Below are 20,878 nucleotides of genomic sequence, written 5' to 3' on the forward strand. Positions count from 1 at the left end.
ACTGCCGAGACGAAGAACCAGGACCTGGAGGCGAGGATAGAGAGTCTTCAGCTGGACATAAACGACAGTCAACATAAGCAGGGCAACATGAAGGGCGAGCTGAAGAAGTTCATGGATTCACTGGATGGAAAGATAGACGAGCTGCATGAGCTCAGACAGGGCCTCTCCAAGCTAGGTGTTGATAACTGAGTAAAGTGGCACTGAGCTGAAAGGGTCAGAGGTCAGGTACGAAGGTTCACTACAGTATGTCTTCAGGGCAGAAACTATGTGGCACTCCCCCAAGGTGATGTCCACTCAGACACTATCAGCTTTGGCTTCTAATAAACACTACCATGTGAGAAAGAGATGTTTTTGAAAAGGGAGAGAGAGACTGGCAGGAGGAAGGCCAGCACGCTCCACCAAATGGCTCCATTCTGAAACTAAATCAAAGAGTCACACTTTGAGCTTACTTTCTGTTGGGGGAAATGGCTTTAAAAAGCTGGTGGTGGGTTCTTAGATTCTGTCCATCTGTCTATTTTTCTGAAGGCTGCAGCAACTTGTTCACAGGCAGTCTGAGCTTAGAGTAGGAGAGGGGACATAAAAGGGCTAAAATGAAGAACACACAAAGACGATGCTGTTCAGCATCACTCAAGTAATAATTGGTGTTAATCCTTGTGGCCCCCTCAGAGAATTAGAGATGAAATCTTTCTACGGACTGTCCTTGCTGTTGCCTCTCGTCTATCTCAGGTGTGTTTAAAGACAGTTTGTACTCGTTAGATTATATGCACATAAATGACAAACGGCCGTGACACAAAGTGCCTCCAGGTGAGTCTAAATCTACCTGGCAAGGAGAACTGGCCAAGTGATGACCTCCACCATAATAAGAACTATGATTTTTGTGAGAAAACCTGATAAAAACAAACACCCTCACTAATAAAATGAGAAGAAATCACAGGCAGATGTTAATGGATGTTAATGTGGTGATAAACTCAAAGGAAAAAACAGGTGTTCGCACAAAAACTGGGACTGCAGCAGGAAGTCATCAACTCTCTTATATTTACAAAACAAAGGAATGCTCCCCTGACTCAGGTGCTTTCCTTTAGAAACATCCACAAATAATGATAGGACCCCGTTTTCCCATGAGTGTAGTGTTCAGAGGACTGTGTGTGCGCAATAGTGTTGTTATTCATATGTAGAACAAAGACGTCTCCAAGGCTGTTGATGTGCTTCCTACTCAATAGTTTTTGTTATGGTGGTGGTTGTTTTTGGGTGGTGGGACTCGGTGCTGCTCGATGGGTGAATAACGTGATGACACGGGCCTTTTCACTACAAACCCTGTCAGATTCTTGGTTTTTGTTTTACTTATTTATTTATTTTGGTGCCTCTCTACAGCTAGTGTTTCTAGAACATACCAAGTAAATCAACCTTAACCTGATGTCTCCGCAGATGTATGATAATGTATAAAATATACCAAACTGTCAGGATTCAGAGGTTTTATAATGGAGGACTTGTGCATCTTGAAACATGGTACATTTTAAATCAAAGGCATATGTTGTTGTGGCATATTAACTGGGTAATACAATGATGTTATAAGTCTATTTTTTTCATCACTGTTTTGATCTGTGAAGGGACATTTTGCTTCTCTCTGTCTAACTGTTCATATAAGTCACCTGAACCTGGAACACAAAGTATGATCCTTCCTTTTGAACCAATGCCTCTTGTGCACTTTGTGACTCCTGTTCAGTATTGTACAATAGAACGGACAATTGTTAAAATTTAGTTTAATTAAAACTCTGAGTTCAGTGTCTTCTTTTAAGTAGTGGGTTCTGTGTAGGAAGCTACGCTACTGTTAAAGCTTACAAATACGCTGACGTTATGAAAGTCTTGAGGCATTTTCTCCAGAATGAGAAGCTCAGAGACGGAGGTGGAAAGAGAGCTGCAACCCGTCGAGGCTCGAGTACAGAAGCTCCGCCACCGCACGTCTTTTTCTCTGATGTTGATTTACATGGCACTAAATATAGCTGTCATCCTAACGGAGACACACAAAACCAAAGCAAAAGAAGTGTGTTTCAATCACAGTCAGTAACACGTATCAATTTCTCTGAGATCATGAATCAAGCAAACGGGAAAACCCTTTAACTCCCCAACATCAGCGCAGCGCTGAGGAAATAACTGCAGGGGTGGATCAGGGGACATGTTGCCGTGGCAACTTAATCCCATTCGCTCCTTTTTTGGGGAATAACCATGTGAATGATTGACAATGATGGGTCCAGTGCCAACCTCCAACAATTAATTTTCTAATTACACAAGTCTGTCATCTTTCTCAGCCAATCAGACGCTTGGATGTTGAGTCTTTAATTGTCTTTTTCACCTTCAGAGATCAGCTGCTGGATTAATCAATATGCAGAATAAGGAACCATTTATGGCAGAAAGCACAAGTTAATTGACCAATTAAATCAGCAGATGGAACAAATAACCTGTAGAACTGCAGCTATTGTTATTTGCTCTCAATTAATCTTGTTTTTTAAAACAACATTTTAAAATATAAAAATGCCCCTGAGCACAATGTTCTGAAATGGCTTCTTCTGTCCGACTAATTGTCCAAAGATATTTAGTTTACAGTTATAGAAAATAGAGGAAAAGCAGATTTTCACAACTGAAAAGCTGAAGTCACAGAATGTTTGGCCTTTTCGTTTCATGACTTAAACTAGAGCTGTGAGGCCGGACTCCTGCGGGGATCCACCTGAACACGGACGTCTCATGTCAAACACTAATTTGCCGATCTTGGCTCAATTGTTGAGTGTCTACGGGATCAAATGACAAAGCCATGATCCCAAAGGCAGCCAGGAATTGCAGGAAACTGAACTGGAGGGAGGGGTGGCTTTTTCCGAGCTTTATCTGAGGACTTTGAAAATCCCTGACTTAAACAACTGATCGATTATTGAGATTGTCGCCGATTCATTTTAAGAAAAATAAATAAATTCTGGTTCCAGCTTCTTTTGTCTGGGAAGTTTCATACTGTGAACTTTACGCTGCAGCTGAATCACTTAGATGTCGTGTCAACCCACAAACAATGTCACTGGACGAGTGAAAGGACACAATAAAAAAAAACAGGAAGTGGTAGTCAAACAAAAATAATGTGAAGACGTCACTTTGGGCTCCTGGTAATTGTGATTTCATGACATCTTATTGACAAAATCAGTGTCAGTATCTTTTGGGGATTATGTAACAGTTTTGAAAAAACAAGTATGATGATGATTGGCAATTTCGGTTGGCCGTCCACTTTGGTCCAGACTTCAATATCTCAATAACCAGGGGATTGATTCTGTGGAAGTTCATGTTCCGCAGAGGAAGAATCCTAATGACTTGAGCATAACTGTTCCACTGGAGCCGCTCAAACTTTTCAAACCTTTTCAAGTCCTTTTGGAAAAACAAATACGACCAAATAACATTCCCATAATCATCAGCTGTACTATGCTTTTAGTGCCAATTGGAGTTAAAAGATGGTTAACGTTTTGTATTGTCACTGTGGGCATGTTAGCCTGTTGTTTTTAGCATTTAGAATAAAGTACATCCTCAGAGCTGCTAGTGTGGCCGTGTGTTTGGGCATTTCCTTGCCTTAAGATGTGTGTCTTTGAAAATGAAAACTGTGTTCTCTGGATCTTAACACTTTGATGACTATACAATAAACTATGAATTGGTTTAATGAAAAAGTAAAACAATCAATATCTAAATAAATAACCCTTACTTGTTACCTTTTATCAATAATGCATCACACTCAAATCGATACAGTGATGCAGCAAAAGCAGCGTCTCTGCTCTTCATGGCGCCCTGTCTGTGTCTTTAGCGCTCATTGTGCGACTGGTGATGAGTGGGCGAGTTGGTGAAACATCATTAAGAGACTATGCTGCTCTGTACATGTGTCAGAGAGAGAGAGAGAGAGAACTGCAGGCCACTACCACCGAGACTTTCTGTTGCCATAGTAACAGGCATGCAGGATTTCATGTTGACACTCGGATTGGCAGATTTCCTCTAAATACCCGCCGTGTATGTCTTCCCCAAGGTGCGTGACCCGTCTTCCACCTGAATCACCTGGATAGTACTGATAATTTACACACGCACGCAGACGCACGCGAGTTACAGCGGCCCTGCAAACAAGATGATGCTCAAGAGAAGCTGTAACTACCTCTGCCAGCAGCTGCTCTCCAAAGTACACAGAGCTGAATAAACCCAATAGCAACCAGCTGGGGATGTCTGAGCTGTCACTGCAGGAGAGAGACAGATGTGAGAGCGACGGCCGGCTTGGATGGATGGTACAATATTTGACTCATCGAGTGGGCGACAAATCTGCCGAAGCACACTCACCGGAGGTTAAGCACCTCTGTAGATGTGACTCATTTAAAGTGCAGCCGTGACAAGGGTACAGCTAAACCTGCAGGGATCAGCGAACACCGTGTGCAATCCACAAGAAAAGAAAATCGACAATCTGTGCTGATGGTCTAACGTGTCTTCATTTATTATTAAAACAGCAGTACGGGGGTGTTCCAGCCGCAGCCATCATCAGCTCGTCTGCGTCACACCTCACAAGTTTCACATCTGTGCAGTGATTAATCATTTCGCCTGCAAAACGCTTAATTCTGTTTGCCATACTGGATTTGTTTTTTGTTTTTTTTTACATACAGCCTTGTCTTTGCAGGTAAGTGCTTCTCTGTTACAGGTTCAAAGGTCATAAGTACAAAGTTTGCCCCAAATAACAGCCTGTCTGCAAACTTTTCAAAGGATTCAACCACAATTACAGCTGTGTACATTAAAAGTAATTCCATAGTTAAAAGTAAGCTAGTGTTCTTTACTTGTTACGGCACAATAAGAGGAAGATTATGTAGATTATGTATAAATTGCACCTAAATTAAGCCTGACACATTCACACAGTTCCACACAAAAAGAAAAACAGACAGGAGGACAGTGCATTAAACAGCCTGTAATACAAACAAAGAAGTAGACTTCGGACATGTAGGCTGTAAATAATTAACACAGTTACACTTCGGGGCATAACTCTTCCTTTGGTTAGTGATAAAACTACAAAACTGCTTTTTAAGTCAAGTAAACATAACTACTTGATCAGATTTAATTACATTCAACACCCTGCTGTGTGACAGTCTCACAAAAGGCCTTCAGATGGCAGAGTTGGAAGAAATTCAGTAATTTACACGCTGTACTACAGCACTAATGCTTGTCTTGTCTTCTAAATGAGCACTGGAGCACAATGCCTCATTTGCTCAGTTTGGCTTTTCTGCAAAAACAGCTTCTTTAAAAAGCAGAGTAAATCCTGATTCTGCCACTGGTTGGTTGGATTTGAGCGGTTCTGGATGTAAAACAACATCTCAGGGCCATTTGGAAAACAGCAATGTTTAAGTCAGAGGAGGCGTAATCCTGTCCGTGTCTAAGAGGGAGCTCTTTCGGTGAACATTTGGCAGCAACGTACTTTAAACTTTAGCTCAGAACCGTTAAGAAAACAGAGCAGGGGGTAAATGTAAGAGAACAGCTTCATGGGTGTGAGTGTGTGCGTTCTCAGCTGTCCCAGTCTGTACTGTGTGTCTCTTCGTCTCTGTCGTCCTCGTCAGAGTCGGCTGCCACCTTTTTCATCCTCATCATGGCGGCCTTGATGCTGCGCTCCAGTTCGTTGTCTCCGCCGCTCGGCACTTCTGCACGTGCAGGAACCATCTACAGCACGACGAGAGTCAGTGTAATACCAATTTTCATTCTGGTTCAATGTTCCCTCCTGCTGTTAAATTGTCTTTGGTGTGTGAATCAATAGAACTTTTTCCACAGCAGCTATTTTGACTCATTTTGAAAGTGCAGGTGTAAATAATATGTGTAGGTGTCCCATTAAACTACTGAGTCAGCATGCACCATCCAAGGACCCTGAAACTGAAGCAGCTAAATGGATTACAGCCATTATTAACGTTAGTACTTATACCTGTGTCTGCTGCTTTCTATCAACGGTCACACTTGCTAGTGCCTTCATTTTAAGGTTGAAACATCAACTCTTCAGTGCTCAAACTATGAAATGGCAATGATATCTCTAAATTACCCAGTTTGGCATTTCTGTACTGAAACGTGCTCACACCGTAGGGCTGAGCAATGAATCAGAATTTGACCAAAATCACAATATCTGTAGGTTTCCTTCGGTCTGTTGGCGTATGCCCGGAGGATTAGTCTGTGGTTAGTCTTGTGCAATATCTGCCATATTTGTTAAAGGCAAAATATCAGTAAACATGAGAATAATGGTGCAAAAATGATCATTCCTTTTCATATTGTGAATCATATCACAATTGAAATATCAGTCAAAATAATCGGAATTAGATATTTCAAATGGTTCAGCCCCATTATAACTGATATAACGCACAGATACAATATATCTGCTATAAGCTGATATCACTCAGTGTATTTCAGGGCTCCACACTAACTTTTAAAAGTGGTTCAGCTTTTGGTGGCCAATACTGAATATATGATAAATATGTATTTTGAGTAACATACAGTCCTACATCCGCTTAATAAAATCTGACATAAAAGACCCAGTATCTTTTTTGTTTTTTCGTTCAGGTCGGTCTGGTCAGTTGACTCGGTCACAGTCAATCAACTCCATTTGCTTCACCATCGTCTCACACTAAATGCACCAACAATAGCAATAGCATGTTAAAAAGTAATGATGACCACCAAATGCCAAAAATTGGTTGCCAACGTTTCAAAATGGCCGCGGGCATGTTTTCGATTCTTGTAAGACATCTCACCTTCTTCAGGGTGACTCCCTGTCGGATGGCAGTCATCAGAGTGCTCCTCGTATCCTCAGCAGGGGACGCCGCCTTGGGAACGGCGACCTTTCGGAGCCGGATCTGTCCACGCTGCAGTGAGGCCAACACTTCATCCATTGTTCCTACAGGAATACGACAAAGGAAAACAGACACTTTTACAACGATGGAAGAAGCTGGAAGTAAAGAATGTAAGATCATTTTGGAGTTGTCAGTTTTAATGTCAAACATTTTGAAATCAGCTTCCTCTTGAATGATGTCCGACACACAACATACAGTCGTGTTGGATGTTACAGGCTGAGCGTGTGCATTAGCAGGACCACAACTGAGGTAAAACGCCTCCTCTGGCCTCAAAAGGGTAGATGGGAATTTAGGACAGAACACCATGTACACACACACACACACACATGCACGCACGCACGCACGCACGCACGCACCTCTGGAACAAACGAACATGACCTTCCCTGCAGTCAGATAAATTCACACAACTGTATTTCTCAAATAAATGGAAAGACTGACTGAATCTGCCAGAAGGATTTGATAAAAACATTTTGATGTCTATTTATTACAAACATAAAAGGCAGAATCACAGTTCATAGATTTCACTCTCACCTATGTTTTGTGTGAGTGTGTTCTTGGCTGGAAAAGGAGGGTCCTGTTTTTCACTGAGAGGCATCGGTGTGTCCTCAAAGGAAGGCGAAGCTTGGGCAGGTGGAGGAGGTATGGCAGGGGGCAGTGGTGGAGGAGGTGGAGGTGGTGGTGGTGGGGGAGGAGGAGGAGGCACAGTAGGTGCAGTAAAGCCGCTTGTTGTTGGAGGTGGCGGTGCACAGTAGATTTGGACAGGGATGTCTTTAGGTTGCTGTTTCTTGGGTGTTTTATTGCGTCTGGGAGCAGGACGGCGGACGCTAGAGGGTCCTTCAGACGGGCCGAGGCTGATGATGGACAGTGGCTGGGAGGGACACGGCACTTCAAAAGGAGACATCCTGGACTGAGGAGTCTTCAGGATGTACTGGCCCGGGCGTCTCTGGAAATAAAATTGGTAGAAGAGGAGAAAATGGTTTTGGAATACCAAAACGCCAGACACTCAGGCAATCCGAGGTCAGGTAACTACATTTTCATTTTGAGCAGAAACATTGAGAGAGCCCGACCTCTCTGAAGGATCGTAATCTGCTCAGAGTCTTCTCTCGCTCCTGGTCCACCCACTCTTTCCTCCTCTGCTCCTCCTCTTTCCTCTTCTCTCGTTTCTGCAGGCAAGAGAGAGAAAACCAGAGGTATTAGAGAGAAAGAATTGGATCCTGTTTTATTTTGTGATTTCTGCCGTTGTTGGGAGCATCTTTATGTTGCCGTGGTGACGTACCAGGTGGACCTGATGATGCTGATTAAAGAGTATGGAGCTCTGCTTGCCCTGCAGGTGCTTCTGCTCGTGGGCATCCATGCACTGATCCTAAACACGCACGCACGCACGCACGCACGCACGCACGCACGCACGCACGCACGCACGCACGCACGCACGCACGCACGCACGCACGCACGCACGCACGCACGCACGCACGCACGCACGCACGCACGCACGCACGCACGCACGCACACACACACACACACACACACACACACACACACACACACACACACACACACACACACACACACACACACACACACACACACACACACACACACACACACACACACACACACACACACACACACACACACACACACACACACACACACACACACACACACACACACACACACACACACACACACACACACACACACACACACACACACACACACACACACACACACACACACACACACACACACACACACACACACACACACACACACACACACACACACACACATCACACACACATCACACACACACACACACACACACACAAATTCATTATACTCAAAAACACAAGGCAGTTTTACATGTACTCACATTAGTAATTGGGCAAATATGTTTTTCAAAGTTCAGAAAAACTGATAACGAGGGGGCAAATAACACGTCAGCAATTCCACAATGTTCCTCTTTTTTTTTTTTTTTTTTTTACTGCAGTTGAATATTCATGTCTGCAGATAACCAGTGACTTCCTTCCACTTTGTTCTGAGCAAAATAATGATTTTTAATCAGACAAATGAACATGCAGCCGGCGACAGGAGGAAATGCCAACTACACCAACTGTGCTTCAATTACTGTGTCAGCTAAAAATAACAATCCATGAACAAAATGCAATACTCAGCAATATGGGTTGGAAAGGGGAAAGAGGGAGGAAGTTGCCACAATATTCTTTTGTTAACATTTCAAATCTAAAAAGTCCAAAATGCCACTAAAAGTTATTTCATCTGCAAATGAAAGCATGTCAAAGGTTCTCGCCCACACCTTTTTGTTGCGGAGATAAGCACGTCGAGCGCAGATGTTGCCTCGCTTGGTCTCCAAGGTCTGTAGGCGTCTTTTAAACTGACTGAGGGCCGGAGAGTCTGTTTGTAGAATACCTGTGTGGACAATGCTCCGCAGCTCCTCTGGGTCTTCACACACATCGTAGTACACCACCTCCTCCTTCAACTCTGCAACACAAACGCATTGCAACCCCTTAAAACTCCCCGTTACAGTTCAAAAAGTGCTGTTTCGACGACATACAAGTGTGATTCTTACATCAGAGATGACATGGTACTTTGGAAATGAACTTGATCGATGTAAACACATACCGTCTTTGTAAACTATTTAAACTCTCAGGTGCTAGTGCAGGTTACACTTCTGAAACAATCCCTAGGTCAAGAGGTTATGAAAAGCCAGATTAAAGCGTGCACTTTTCTGCTCAAAGAAAAACACTTAGCCGAGTTTTTGCACAACAAAGATGCATTTTGGAGAAAATACTGATGCAGCAGTATGGCAGGCATTAAGAGAGATATTTCATTACTGACCAGATGCATCTAAATTGGAATTTTTTTTAAGCAATCTGACTCTTTTTGTGTATCAACTATGTTTACATGCATACAAGAAAGCAGGTGATCTGCATATTATCCTGTATCAGTAGTGAGTGAGAAAGGAAGTATTGAATTGAATTGAAATGAATAGAATAGAAGTCCTTGCCTGTTAATGACTTATTTTTTAATTTACAGCTCTTTTGAAAGGCTTCTCCTCCTTTGATATGCAACATCTCATATTTTTTCTGCTCTTTTTCTCTCAACTGGTAGCAACCACCTTCCTGCTTTTGAGTTGGGAAAATAAACGTGAAACCAGCCGAGGTAACAGACACGGATGCAGACTGCGTGTACATGCGCACAAGTTGCAAGCAAACATCACACGTCCCAGGAGGAGCAATTAGGGAAATATTTACTTGCACCAAATATTTCCCCAAAGTAAACCAAGTGCACAAGACACTAAGTGACCAGAAAAACAGAAACCTCTGTACATCATAATGTACTAATCCAACACATCAGCCCCGCAGTGAATATGTGAAACACTAAGTAATGTGTAATTTTCAACCATAACTGACATTATGATTGATTCAAATTCATGGTGCAGTGTATTGTAGCATTATATCCTAGGTGTAAGGTGTGTGTGGACAAAACATACGAGACACAATGTAATATGGTCTAATAAAGTACTATTTGGTCAAGACAGATGGCCGTCTGGGTCTGTCTGACGTTCCTGCCTGTGATAGGGAAGGTTTTCGTTGCCACCGTACTCTACGGAGGAATTGTTGGGTCAATGTAAATCATAAATAAGTCATAGAGTGTGGTCTATACCTACTCTGTAAAGTGTCCTGAGATAACTTTAGTTATGATTTGGCACTGTAAATAAAATTTTATTGAATTGAACTATTTCTAACTAACCTCTCTAAAGGCTAGAGAAGCGTGTGACCAGGGGGTCGTAGATTTAATCCCCAGACAGGCAGGATGCATTTGGGGGGGGGGGAGCGAATAAGCAGTGTTTGCACCTCCCTCATTGTTCATGAGTTAAAGCAACAACATGTAGTATTTGCTCTCGGGCTCCCGCTATAGTTAGAAAACAGTATTTTCTTCGACTAGGTTGTCGTGGTTACACGTGCATTTGTTGACAAGCCAAGGATACACGAACGCCCAAGCCCAAGCCCCTTACTGGTCCAACAGCATGAGAGCCAAATCGCTACTGATGGTGAACCCCTCTTACTCCTTTAGCTCCCGCCAGCGAGTGAACAATGGGGCAATATTGAGCCTCGTCCGCCCATGGATGGCTCTCTTTTTTTTTTTCTTGGTCTCCTCCGGGTGGGTGTGACGTTTGCCGTAAAGCATTTTTTTTCATTGTGCACAGGTGTCGACACGAAAGCCAAAGTTGCATTGTGCCAGTGAAAGTGATACAGACTCCGTCAGGATACGACAGATCAGTGTCATTAAACCTATTGAAAGTTTATGTAACATCACAAGGGTCTTGGGAATATATAATGATGGCTGAAAAACTACATGGTGTTGCTTAAATATTTTTGCAATCATTCATTGTATTACTGCATTCATTTGAACAGTGTTCAGTCAAAGACAGTGATTTGGGTGAGGAGGACCTTTAGATTCCAATCCTAGTTTCACAGTGCGAGACAACCTTGAGCCTTTTCTCTCTGCTTTGCTACAGTATTTAAAGTTTTTGGTATAGTCATTTTATAAAAAGGAAGTGTAATATTGAGAGCTTGGTATATCTTTGTATCAATGTTGCTTGAATGTCTTAACACCTGTCTTTATGTGTAGTCTACCTTTTATCTGCCGTCGCAGCGTGTCTATCTGAGCCATCAGCAGCTGCTCCTCATTCTTCAGGATCTCAAACTTGGTGTTGTACAGTTCTAGTTGGGTTTCATAGAACTCCAGCTCCAGCTGGTCGACGGTGTCCTGCTGCTCTCCATCCTCACACGCAGACCTGATATCAGTTCTGTGGCTCTCGACTCTGCCAGACAGGCTGCCCAACTGCACCACAACAACAGAAACATGTCAAAGGATCATACTTGTGGATCTGCATATTAAAGCCTGGTAAGTACACACAGTGCATACCTATTGATGACCATCTTCTAAGGCATTCATTTGTTATTAACTAGTTGTTTGGAAATTTGAAAATTGGGAAAAAAGCCCAAGATGATGTCTTGTTTTGTCCTAAATTCAAAGATATTCAGTTTACTCTCATAGAGGGGGAAAGAAACCAGGAAATATTCACATTTAAGAAGCTAGACTAAACGATAAACCGCTTATCAAAATAGTTGGCAATTAATTTAATACTTGACAACTAAAGGACAATTTTATCAAACGTTGCAGCTCTGGTGGGTTTCTATTTATTTCAGTATTCAATGAACTTGCAGAGACTTGGTACACTCACCTCTCACAGAGAGATAGTGAGGCACTTGCAAGCATGAGCTATTTAAAAGAAAAACTCTTTTTGTTGTGTTCAAAGACACCCTAAATGAACTTTGCTTAAAGTCAGCTCTCAAACTGAAAGCTATTTAGTGAAAGAATATTCTCCAAACGATCATCATCATGACATCTGTGCTTGTTATTGTTTGCCTTCTGGGTTTATTCTTCTTCTGGGTAAATTTGACATAAAAATAAAAGGGGCTGTGCTGGTTCAATTACCTCAAGTCATTATTGATCTCTGCAAGTTTGTTTCATCTGAAACCAGCAGCTACCTGCAAGGTAGGTCAGTAATGTTAAGTATGCCTGATAGTTACTGATGTCCTTTAACGCTTTGAATTATGTTAAATCTAAATACACACAGAGCTGTACAGAGAGAACTGATTTAACAAAATACACAGCTCATCCAAAACATTCATATACATAGGCACACATACACGTTATAAAAGGCATCACGCTGTGACAACTACAGGCACACCGGCGCACTCAAGTTACTTTGCCTTCATCACAAGGTTTTGCGTAGGCGTAGTTTACTGATCTCATTTTCAGTGCTCACACACAGCTGTCACTGTAAGGCCTCATGATGATTTCAGTGGCAGATACTGACAGCATCCTGATTTCTTTAAAGAGCTTAATCGGATGAATAATGCAGCCATGAGGTCGAAGGTGTTCTCTGTTCTTTTCCAAAAAGCTCAAAAGCACAGCCCAACTCCCTACAGCAGCATGTGATTTGCTTTGGTTTACCCAAAACACTGTTACCCTCAAACATGGAGGTACATCTCCCCCAGTGCTCGCAGTTATGCATATACGGTAGCTGGCACATTTTGAGTGTGTACATAGACACAGATGCACTCATTCATGCATGCATGCAGATTTTAGGGGTGTATCAAGGGGATTCTTTATGTTTTTACAGAGGCTTTAAAAATAGATCAAAGCATTATAGCAGCCAGGGATTCACATGAGACTGAAAGAGATTCACAGTGTCACAGACTTACAACCACTACAAAAGCAGCATCGGCCTCTGCAGTGGAGATAAAGATCTGAATGATAACTATAGCTTTACAACTGTGTCAGAGTCCAGTACACTATTATGGCATGTACTGACGAATCAGAGAACCACCAGAAAAGCTGTGGTTTCTGTAAATATATATATAGAAAAAGGGAGAAGCCACACACTCTTTCTCTGATGCCGTCTTTCTTGCGGTTGAGGCACATCTCTGTAGCTCTCATATGCTGCAGGGTCTCTTTGGCCAAAAGGAAGCGCAGTTGCTCCAGTCTGGGAGCTGCAGACGCCCAGGCAGCGGCTCCAAAACGACACTTATCCTCCTCCATCTGCTTTAACATACCTGGACATGCACACAGGGGTTTGTTATGTACGCATCACACAAAGTATATATGTATATTAACAGAGTAAAAGATACTCATTGATACACTTAATGATAGATAGATAGATAGATAGATGTTTAATCAGTGTGGGGTGTTCAAAGAATCTCAGAGGTATAAAATGCCAGTGTTGTAATTTACTACATTCTCTAACCTGCCTCTTTCATTTCTAATGCATATTTTTTTTCAGAATCTCTTATAACAAACCTCCAGCAAACTTTCCGTAAAGGGTGGATATTACAGAAACATAAATGTTGCTAGCCGAATAGATAGTTGACGGAGTGTATAGATATTAAAGGCTTGCTTCTGGATGCTTTCTTTCCTCAGATCAAGGTGGCGAAGGCAACATGAAAGGAGCAAACAAAGTGAAAATCTGAACTTATCTGAACTAAGTAAGGGCAGGAATATCTTTACCAATTCCCTGTTTCTCCTCCTTTCAACTAGCATTATTATTTTTCTTATTTGAAGTGGTTCTTAACACTTTTTTCTTTAAGTTTAATATAACAAAGTGTATTTTGTGTTGATTTTCAATGATTTGAATATTAGATAACTTTTATCTATAATATATTGTTGTTTGTCTGCAATCCCAAAGCAAACTTGCGGCACTACTGCACTTTTCCATTCTCTGTGTGCTGAGGAATGACACATAAAAGACACTAATTAATTCATCCTTACACAAATAAGAGAAATAAATAAAGCAACTTATACCAGCCAAAGCCTTTGAAGTTTGTGCAAAGTAGTTGACAGTGATGTCCTGAATCGAGGCGACTGCGTCTTCTGCTTTCCTTCTCCACTCCTCCGCCTCCTTCTCCAGAGCTGCGATTCTCTTAGGACCCAAGTCCTCGAACTCCAAAGACTTCTGCAGAGAACCACGGGAAGAAAAACACCAGACAACTGTAAACTCTGTGATTTAAGGCCGACTTGTAGCACATACTTAACCTCCCAAAAAAGACCCATCTTTTTAAACTGGCCTTTGTATCACCTTAATATATCTAGTGCTTGCTCCCGTGCGTGTCTACCACTGCCAGAGTTTATTTGTATGTGTATTTTTAGGATCTTTTCTTTTTTTATGATTTTATTTTTCTTGCTCTTTTCTTTTATGATTTTATCTGTAACCTTATTTTTGTAAAGTACTTGAATTGTATTGCTGTAAAAGGTGCTATGAGAAATAAACATATTATTATTAGTATATTATTATTAGTATATGCTATGCTCCTGTTTCTAAACCTCTTTTTTCTGTAGGTATAGCTTTTTAATAATGAAAAGTGCTTTCCAAATAAAATGTATTATTCTTATTATTATTATTATTATTATTATATTACATACAGTATATTATAAATTCAGCTTTTAGGCAAAGTTTGTAAGGATATAAAATTCAACCCCACATTTTGCTTGAAATACCGAGTTACCGGATAAATAATAAACCGCGGTGAAATTCCTAGCGGTTGTATTAACATTTCCAACTTGAATTATCATTTAAATCGTGTTTGATTACTTTGGAAAACTCACGGTAAATACTGTCAGGCAACAACCAAATTCAGCAACAGTTTACCAGTCGCAGGTGCAACATGTTTTTTTTTGCATCCATGAAAATATGGCGGAAGGGATTGACAGCGCTCCAGAAGTCTGAAGTGTGGTCGTTTTGTGTTTTTTTATAAAAGTGCTGAGGGAAACTTGATCGACGGTCATCCTGTCTGTAGAACATGCAGAAAGAAAATGGCTGCTAAAGGCTGTTATTATTTTAATGTTAATGCAAACAAAAAGTGCATTGTGCTGCTTACTTTATGTGAGGTTTTCAATATAAAAGTTGGTGTGTTTGAGTGCTTTATGAAAATGTCCGCACATTAATAACACTGACAATCGTGGTCATTTTGATCACTATGATGTGATATGAAATATTCATGCCGTTTCATCTCAAATCCTCTGTATATAATAATTCACCACAACCCGCTAAATAAACGTCTGCATTTACCAGGATCTCCATCTTGTAGAGGCAGGCGAGCTCTCTCATGTCCCTGAAAGGCTGCAGAAGGTACTGGAAGAAGGTGGTGGCCACAGTGACCAGGTCCTGGTAGGCCTCGTCCTCTTCCTCGTAGATGCCGAGCAGCGCCACCATTCGGTCTGCACTGCCGTGACTCTGCAGGAGCTGAAAACATGGATGACATCAACAGCGTTACCTGGGTTCATTCTGAGCCCACAGCCGAATCTTTGCTCTGCGTGACCTTTCGTATCTCACTAACACAACACTTGATATCGGTCCTTTCAGACACTACGACATTCATAACCAGGTGGGCTGAAGGTTGAAGGTCATCTTAATCAATAACAAATGCTGTGAGGTAAAGGGGAGAATGAGGTAATTTGATGGGAATGGACAAAGAGGGATCAGAAATGAGTTAAGTAAAAAAATCGTGACTTTTTCTGTCATATACTTTCATTATATTTAAATCAAAAATACACAAACCTGTGCGATATGATTCTCTGACTCATTATGTATTTAAAGGGAACAATATAATGTTTTCGCCGGGAGATATAATGCAAATAAAATACAAAAACAGCACAAACTTTGGCCTCAGCTCTCTGACAGTCTCAACAAAGCATCATATGATCTTCATAAAGGTGGCATTTGCATCACTCTTGTATCAGATATTAGATTGAAGAGACATTAGCGAGGCTGTGAACGTTGCAGCTGACTGTATTTTATCCAGTGTCTCATATCTCTGGGCTTTGTCGCCTGTCATTACAGTGTAAGGCATCATTCACCATTTGCATACATAGCAAATGGGGCATCAAGTTACATTTCTGTGTACAAATCACTTTTATTCAAACACATGTCGAAGGGAAAAAAGTCCCAGGCTGAAAAAACGAACACCAGTGCTGGTGGTGTTGCAACATCTACAACTTTAACTGTAATACACAAACAGCAAAAAGTTTGCTGTGTCACAGTAGACTTGTAACACCACTGTGTGGTGCTGCTCCTGCAGGGGAACATTCAAAAGGATATTATGGGAAATATAGAGCTTACAAAGGTTTCCCAAGCTTTACTAAACCCTCAATCCCTTTTCTTTTAGACGAGTGAAACATTTCTGAAAGCTTTGGTCTGGCTCTAAGATAAGACACTCAATCCACAGAGAAATGTCTTTTGAAAAGATACATAATTATAGAGCGACCGTATGTACTATACATGTTTTGAGTTTAGTTTACTGTTGTGAAATGTGTTTTGTTCTTTGTCTTGTTGTATGAATGTTCTCAGGAATGTTGTACTCTTGTTGTAATCATAATGTTAGGTACGTTTGTAAACTAGCTAATGTAAGATTGTTGTGAAATTGTAGAGACCCCAGGTATATTCAGACAGTCAGTATGAGAAAAATAATGGGTTTATAAACATTAAAGCATTTAAACATTTTCTAGCTGAAACCCAAAATACATCCTGAAAATTAGCATACAATAGTGTGGTACCTTTAATATTGTATTGCCTTATAGTGTGGGGTGTCGACCCCCATCTGATTGACAAAACATTAGCGACACCTCTCAGTTTCATCACAAACTTAAACCCTCATAAATGACATGGGGCGTTTCTAGGGGGGGCTGAAATCTGATTGGCCACCACAGGTGCCACCCCAGTCAGAGACCCATGGAGTCGTCTTTAGGAGGCTGCAACAGTCTAGCTTCAAGGTAGAGTGCATATATTGGCATCACAAGAAACTAAATAATCCATCTGTACCAACCAACAGACTAGCTTGTCTGGAAGGAGGCTAAATAATGCTCCAAAGTCAGGCTAAATGTTGGCAAGGGTTAAAAGCGGTCCCTTGACCTCTGACCTCAAGATATCTGAATGAAAATGGTTTCTATGGGTACCCACGAGTCTCCCATGCACTTTTTCTCATGCGGTAAATGTGTTAAATTGGCCAATAAACCGTGTTGGAGTGTCACAAATTGGGTCTGACTAGAAAGCTGAGACTCTTGTGGATTCAATGAGCCCAGTTGTGTCCATGTGTGATGATGTAAGTTGCCAAAGTAGCCATTTCCTTGTAGTGAGAGCATTTTTTTGTATAAAGTGAGCTATTGTGACCTCTAGGATAATCACGATCTCATGAAACTTTACAACCACAAGCTAGAGACGTAGCGCATTAAGCAGCAGCAACGGTAACATTAAGAGGTTAATGTTATTCCGACGTGTGTGTCCATATGCGCAAACTACATGCCACCCCTGCATATTGCTGCCTTCACGTGTTATGGAAAAGATCATCCTTTCCACGTGTGAACTTAAATTTACCAGAGCGTTGTGTTCAAGTGCTTTTGTTGTCGTAGTGAAATGAAACATGGCGCACCTACAGATGCTGACCTGTTACTTGGGGAAAACATTTTAGACTGCTTAATTAACCAGCTACAGCGAAAAGAGGATTCATCAAAACGCAAACGGTAAATAATAGGCTGTATTTTTTATAGATCAAGAGTAGTAGATTTTTTAAAGGACAAAAGAGATAGCTAATATTTCTGTTTTAGCTACATACGCTTGGTCGACTCTTATCTGAAGCACATAATCTTCAGTACCATCTCAAAAACAGTGTTGTAATAAAATAGACTCTTGTGTTACACTCGGCCATGTTGAAGAGGTCAAAGATGATCTCATCTCGGCAACTCGTGCATCAAAATATAGTTTCACATAGGCTTTTGGTATTAACCATATAATAATATGTAATTAATTGCACTTTTATTCACTTATCTATCATGCAGTTATGCTTATTAGAATATTACATGGCCAAAACATGTATCAGGCACTAGTATTCCTGGTCTAGGAGGAAAACAAAGGAGTAATGGTAATTTAATGGACCTGGCAGCCGCCGTTTTGAAAGGTGGCCTTTCTTGGAGTCAAACTTTGGTAAACTTGTTTTAGGTTCACCTGATACTACCGTAAACCACTGAGAAACCTTTTGTTAGAATTGTTTTGGGGTCAAACCATATTTGCATCTGAGTAAAAGAAGAGAGTAACCCTACGTCACGTAACAGGCAGCGCCCCCTCGCCTGTGAAAAAGAAGAAGACCTCAGTGTTGTATAGGCGCTAATACGAAAAACAGGAGTGAGTACTCCTTTTACAATATTAAAATTAATTTGATAACATTTGAGGAATTACAAGTAATAATTCCATATTCATTGATAGAAAGATGGCAGAAAGATGCAGTGAGTGTGTGTGTGTGTGTGTGTGTGTGTGTGTGTGTGTGTGTGTGTGTGTGTGTGTGTGTGTGTGTGTGAGTGTAAGAGAGAGAAAGACAGTACATTTCTACCCTCATTTAACCTGAGGTGGACAAAGCCTTGGCTGTTTGTTTTGTTTCACATAGCTAAACTTAAACAACAGGATATCAACAACAGAGAAAGGGATGGTTGTCATAGGCCTGCGTTACCTGGAGAATGAGGTAGGAACAAACGTCTGGGTATGTCACCTCTGGCCACTGAGTGGACTTGTTTACCCCCGTTCTCCTCCGGTAAACTGAATGGACAAACATTCCCTGACAACTTTTTCCATATAGCGCAACTCATCGCTCTGTAACGGCGTAATATATGTTAGCCATTGCCGAAAGTTTCCAGGCCAGTTTTACGTAAAATAGAAGAAATAAGGACAGATTACAGCAGGATTTGTATTTCCCGCCAGTCAAAGCGGGGAGCTTGTGGTCACCGGGCTGGGGGCGTGGCCTTATGATTTACTGTCATCTATAGGATGTGAAGGCTCCATATATCAGTGCCCCACTTGGGCCACCCCAGTCCAAAAGTGCGGACACGCCCCTGTATGCAGGATGATTTGCAGGGTTGTTGTATTTGACTGGTGTCCCTAATAAACTGGCAATGCGTGGGTGTGTGTTCAAACTGTGACCCGGATGTGAGCCCCCGTGGCTCGTCAAACCCCCCCTCACCTGTCGCACTTGACCTTTGGCCCTCGCCATCTCCTGCTGCATGGCCTTCCTCTTAAACTCCTGGAGATTTTCAAAGTACTCCTCAACATCCCGCTCGTCCTGCGTGAACAGCGTGTCGAGCACAATCTTCCTCCCGCAGACGTCGATGGCTGCGCTGAAGTATTTCTCCAGTTTCCTACACGACGCGTCAAAATCCCTCTCGTCGTCATCGTCGTCGTCATGGGGACCAACTGATCTCCGAGTCAGGAAGAGCAAGTCCCAAATGTTGCCGTCTTCGAAGTCGGACAAATCCGGGAAGCAGCTCACCAACACGTCCGCCACACACGTAAACTGCTGGTGGATGTGTTTCAAGTTGCTCACGGAGAAGAGTCCGGCCCAGCTCATCTGAGGGTCTCCCCAGGCGGCGGCGGCGACGACTCCGGCTCTCCGTTTCTGCCGTTGTAACGTCCGGTTGTGGCAGGTGACGGCGAACTTACACTCGATGACGTTCCACTGTACGATGAAGCCCAGTTTAAACGTCTCCGGCTCTTCAAATATGTTACTTTTCACAGCCACCCATCCCTCCAGACTGTCTAACCGCTCAATCTCCATGTTATTCACCCTAAAAAGAGACGTTTCACTTCGGCCTCCGAGAACCCGCTGGCTCTGTTTACAACGTCCGCCATTTGCGTGACGTAAGCCCCCTTCAAGGACCTCAGATATATCCGGAACTCTCATACACACTGAACTGTTTTTACAAAGTGATATATCGGATCTGTGTCACCAGTCGGACAATTTTTTGGCTAAATTCTATCAAACTTTCTGTTTAATCTACATATTTAAATGATAGTGTAATGTTTTGAGTTAATGTAATGTTGTAGAACTAAAGTCTAACGGCCTAATTTATCTTTGTGTGTATAAAAGTGGTCAAAAGGACGCTAACACCGGTGAATTAGCCGTTTATCTGCTTAAAATGGTGTTATATATTAAGACATTTATTATTACTCATTATATTATTTAATGAACGACCCCTGGCATGTTTTATGTTATTTCTTTTTAGTTTTTTGTTTCATTTTGCCTTTCTACTTTATTTTTGTATACATTTTTTATACTTCTATCTGTTATAGTTAAGTTATATATTGTCGTTTTTTGTCATTTGTAATGAATACCAAGTAAAAAAAAAAATAGAAAATATCTGGATCTATCTGCACACTTAACTGTTTTTAGTGATACATTTACCGTTTTTTCTAATTGATCACTTTTACCGAAAATAAATGTTAAAAAAGAGTGAATTCTGTATAAGATACCCTGTAGTTTTGTGCACATTATTTAGACAAGAAATAACATATAACACCACTTCTATTATTGACAGTAAACTTCTTGTTAATGTACCGAGGGTCAGTGTTGCTTCAAACAATGTCAAACAACTATGGAAACAAT

At 41.6% G+C, this 20,878-nt stretch overlaps 2 protein-coding genes across 2 annotated transcripts in view; one reads left to right on the forward strand and one right to left on the reverse strand.

The window, feature by feature from the left end:
• Positions 1-3,979, forward strand: part of homer2 (homer scaffold protein 2) — a 33,961-nt gene extending 29,982 nt beyond the window's left edge. The window contains exon 9 of the mRNA XM_083912198.1: positions 1-3,979. Within this exon, the coding sequence (XP_083768324.1) occupies positions 1-189 (189 nt within the window). The 3' untranslated portion in view covers positions 190-3,979.
• Positions 3,980-4,471: 492 nt separating this feature from the next.
• whamm (WASP homolog associated with actin, golgi membranes and microtubules) lies at positions 4,472-20,109 on the reverse strand. The gene is made up of 11 exons (XM_083917924.1): positions 19,460-20,109; positions 15,526-15,699; positions 14,262-14,412; positions 13,347-13,516; positions 11,528-11,735; positions 9,184-9,368; positions 8,146-8,232; positions 7,937-8,032; positions 7,401-7,812; positions 6,771-6,913; positions 4,472-5,700 (listed from the first exon to the last, which is right to left on the reverse strand). Exons 1-11 carry the CDS (start codon positions 20,048-20,050, stop codon positions 5,548-5,550), a joined length of 2,370 nt encoding a protein of 789 aa, XP_083774050.1. The 5' UTR covers positions 20,051-20,109; the 3' UTR covers positions 4,472-5,547.
• Between the last annotated feature and the right edge of the window lie 769 nt (positions 20,110-20,878).

Source organism: Echiichthys vipera (assembly GCF_963691815.1).
Source record: "Echiichthys vipera genome assembly, chromosome: 1".
NCBI classification, from domain to species: Eukaryota; Metazoa; Chordata; class Actinopteri; order Perciformes; family Trachinidae; genus Echiichthys; species Echiichthys vipera.

What these genes read in the sequence shown, in the direction of transcription:
- whamm (XM_083917924.1), bottom strand. Translation starts at nt 20,050, where the DNA reads ATGGAGATTGAGCGGTTAGACAGTCTGGAGGGATGGGTGGCTGTGAAA. An exon ending in TCTACAAGATGGAGATCCTG is followed by an intron (nt 14,413 to 15,525) that starts GTAAATGCAGAC and finishes GGTTCTCTGCAG; the next exon opens with AAGTCTTTGGAGTTCGAGGA. An exon ending in AAGACGGCATCAGAGAAAGA is followed by an intron (nt 11,736 to 13,346) that starts GTGTGTGGCTTC and finishes GTTGTGGTGCAG; the next exon opens with TTGGGCAGCCTGTCTGGCAG.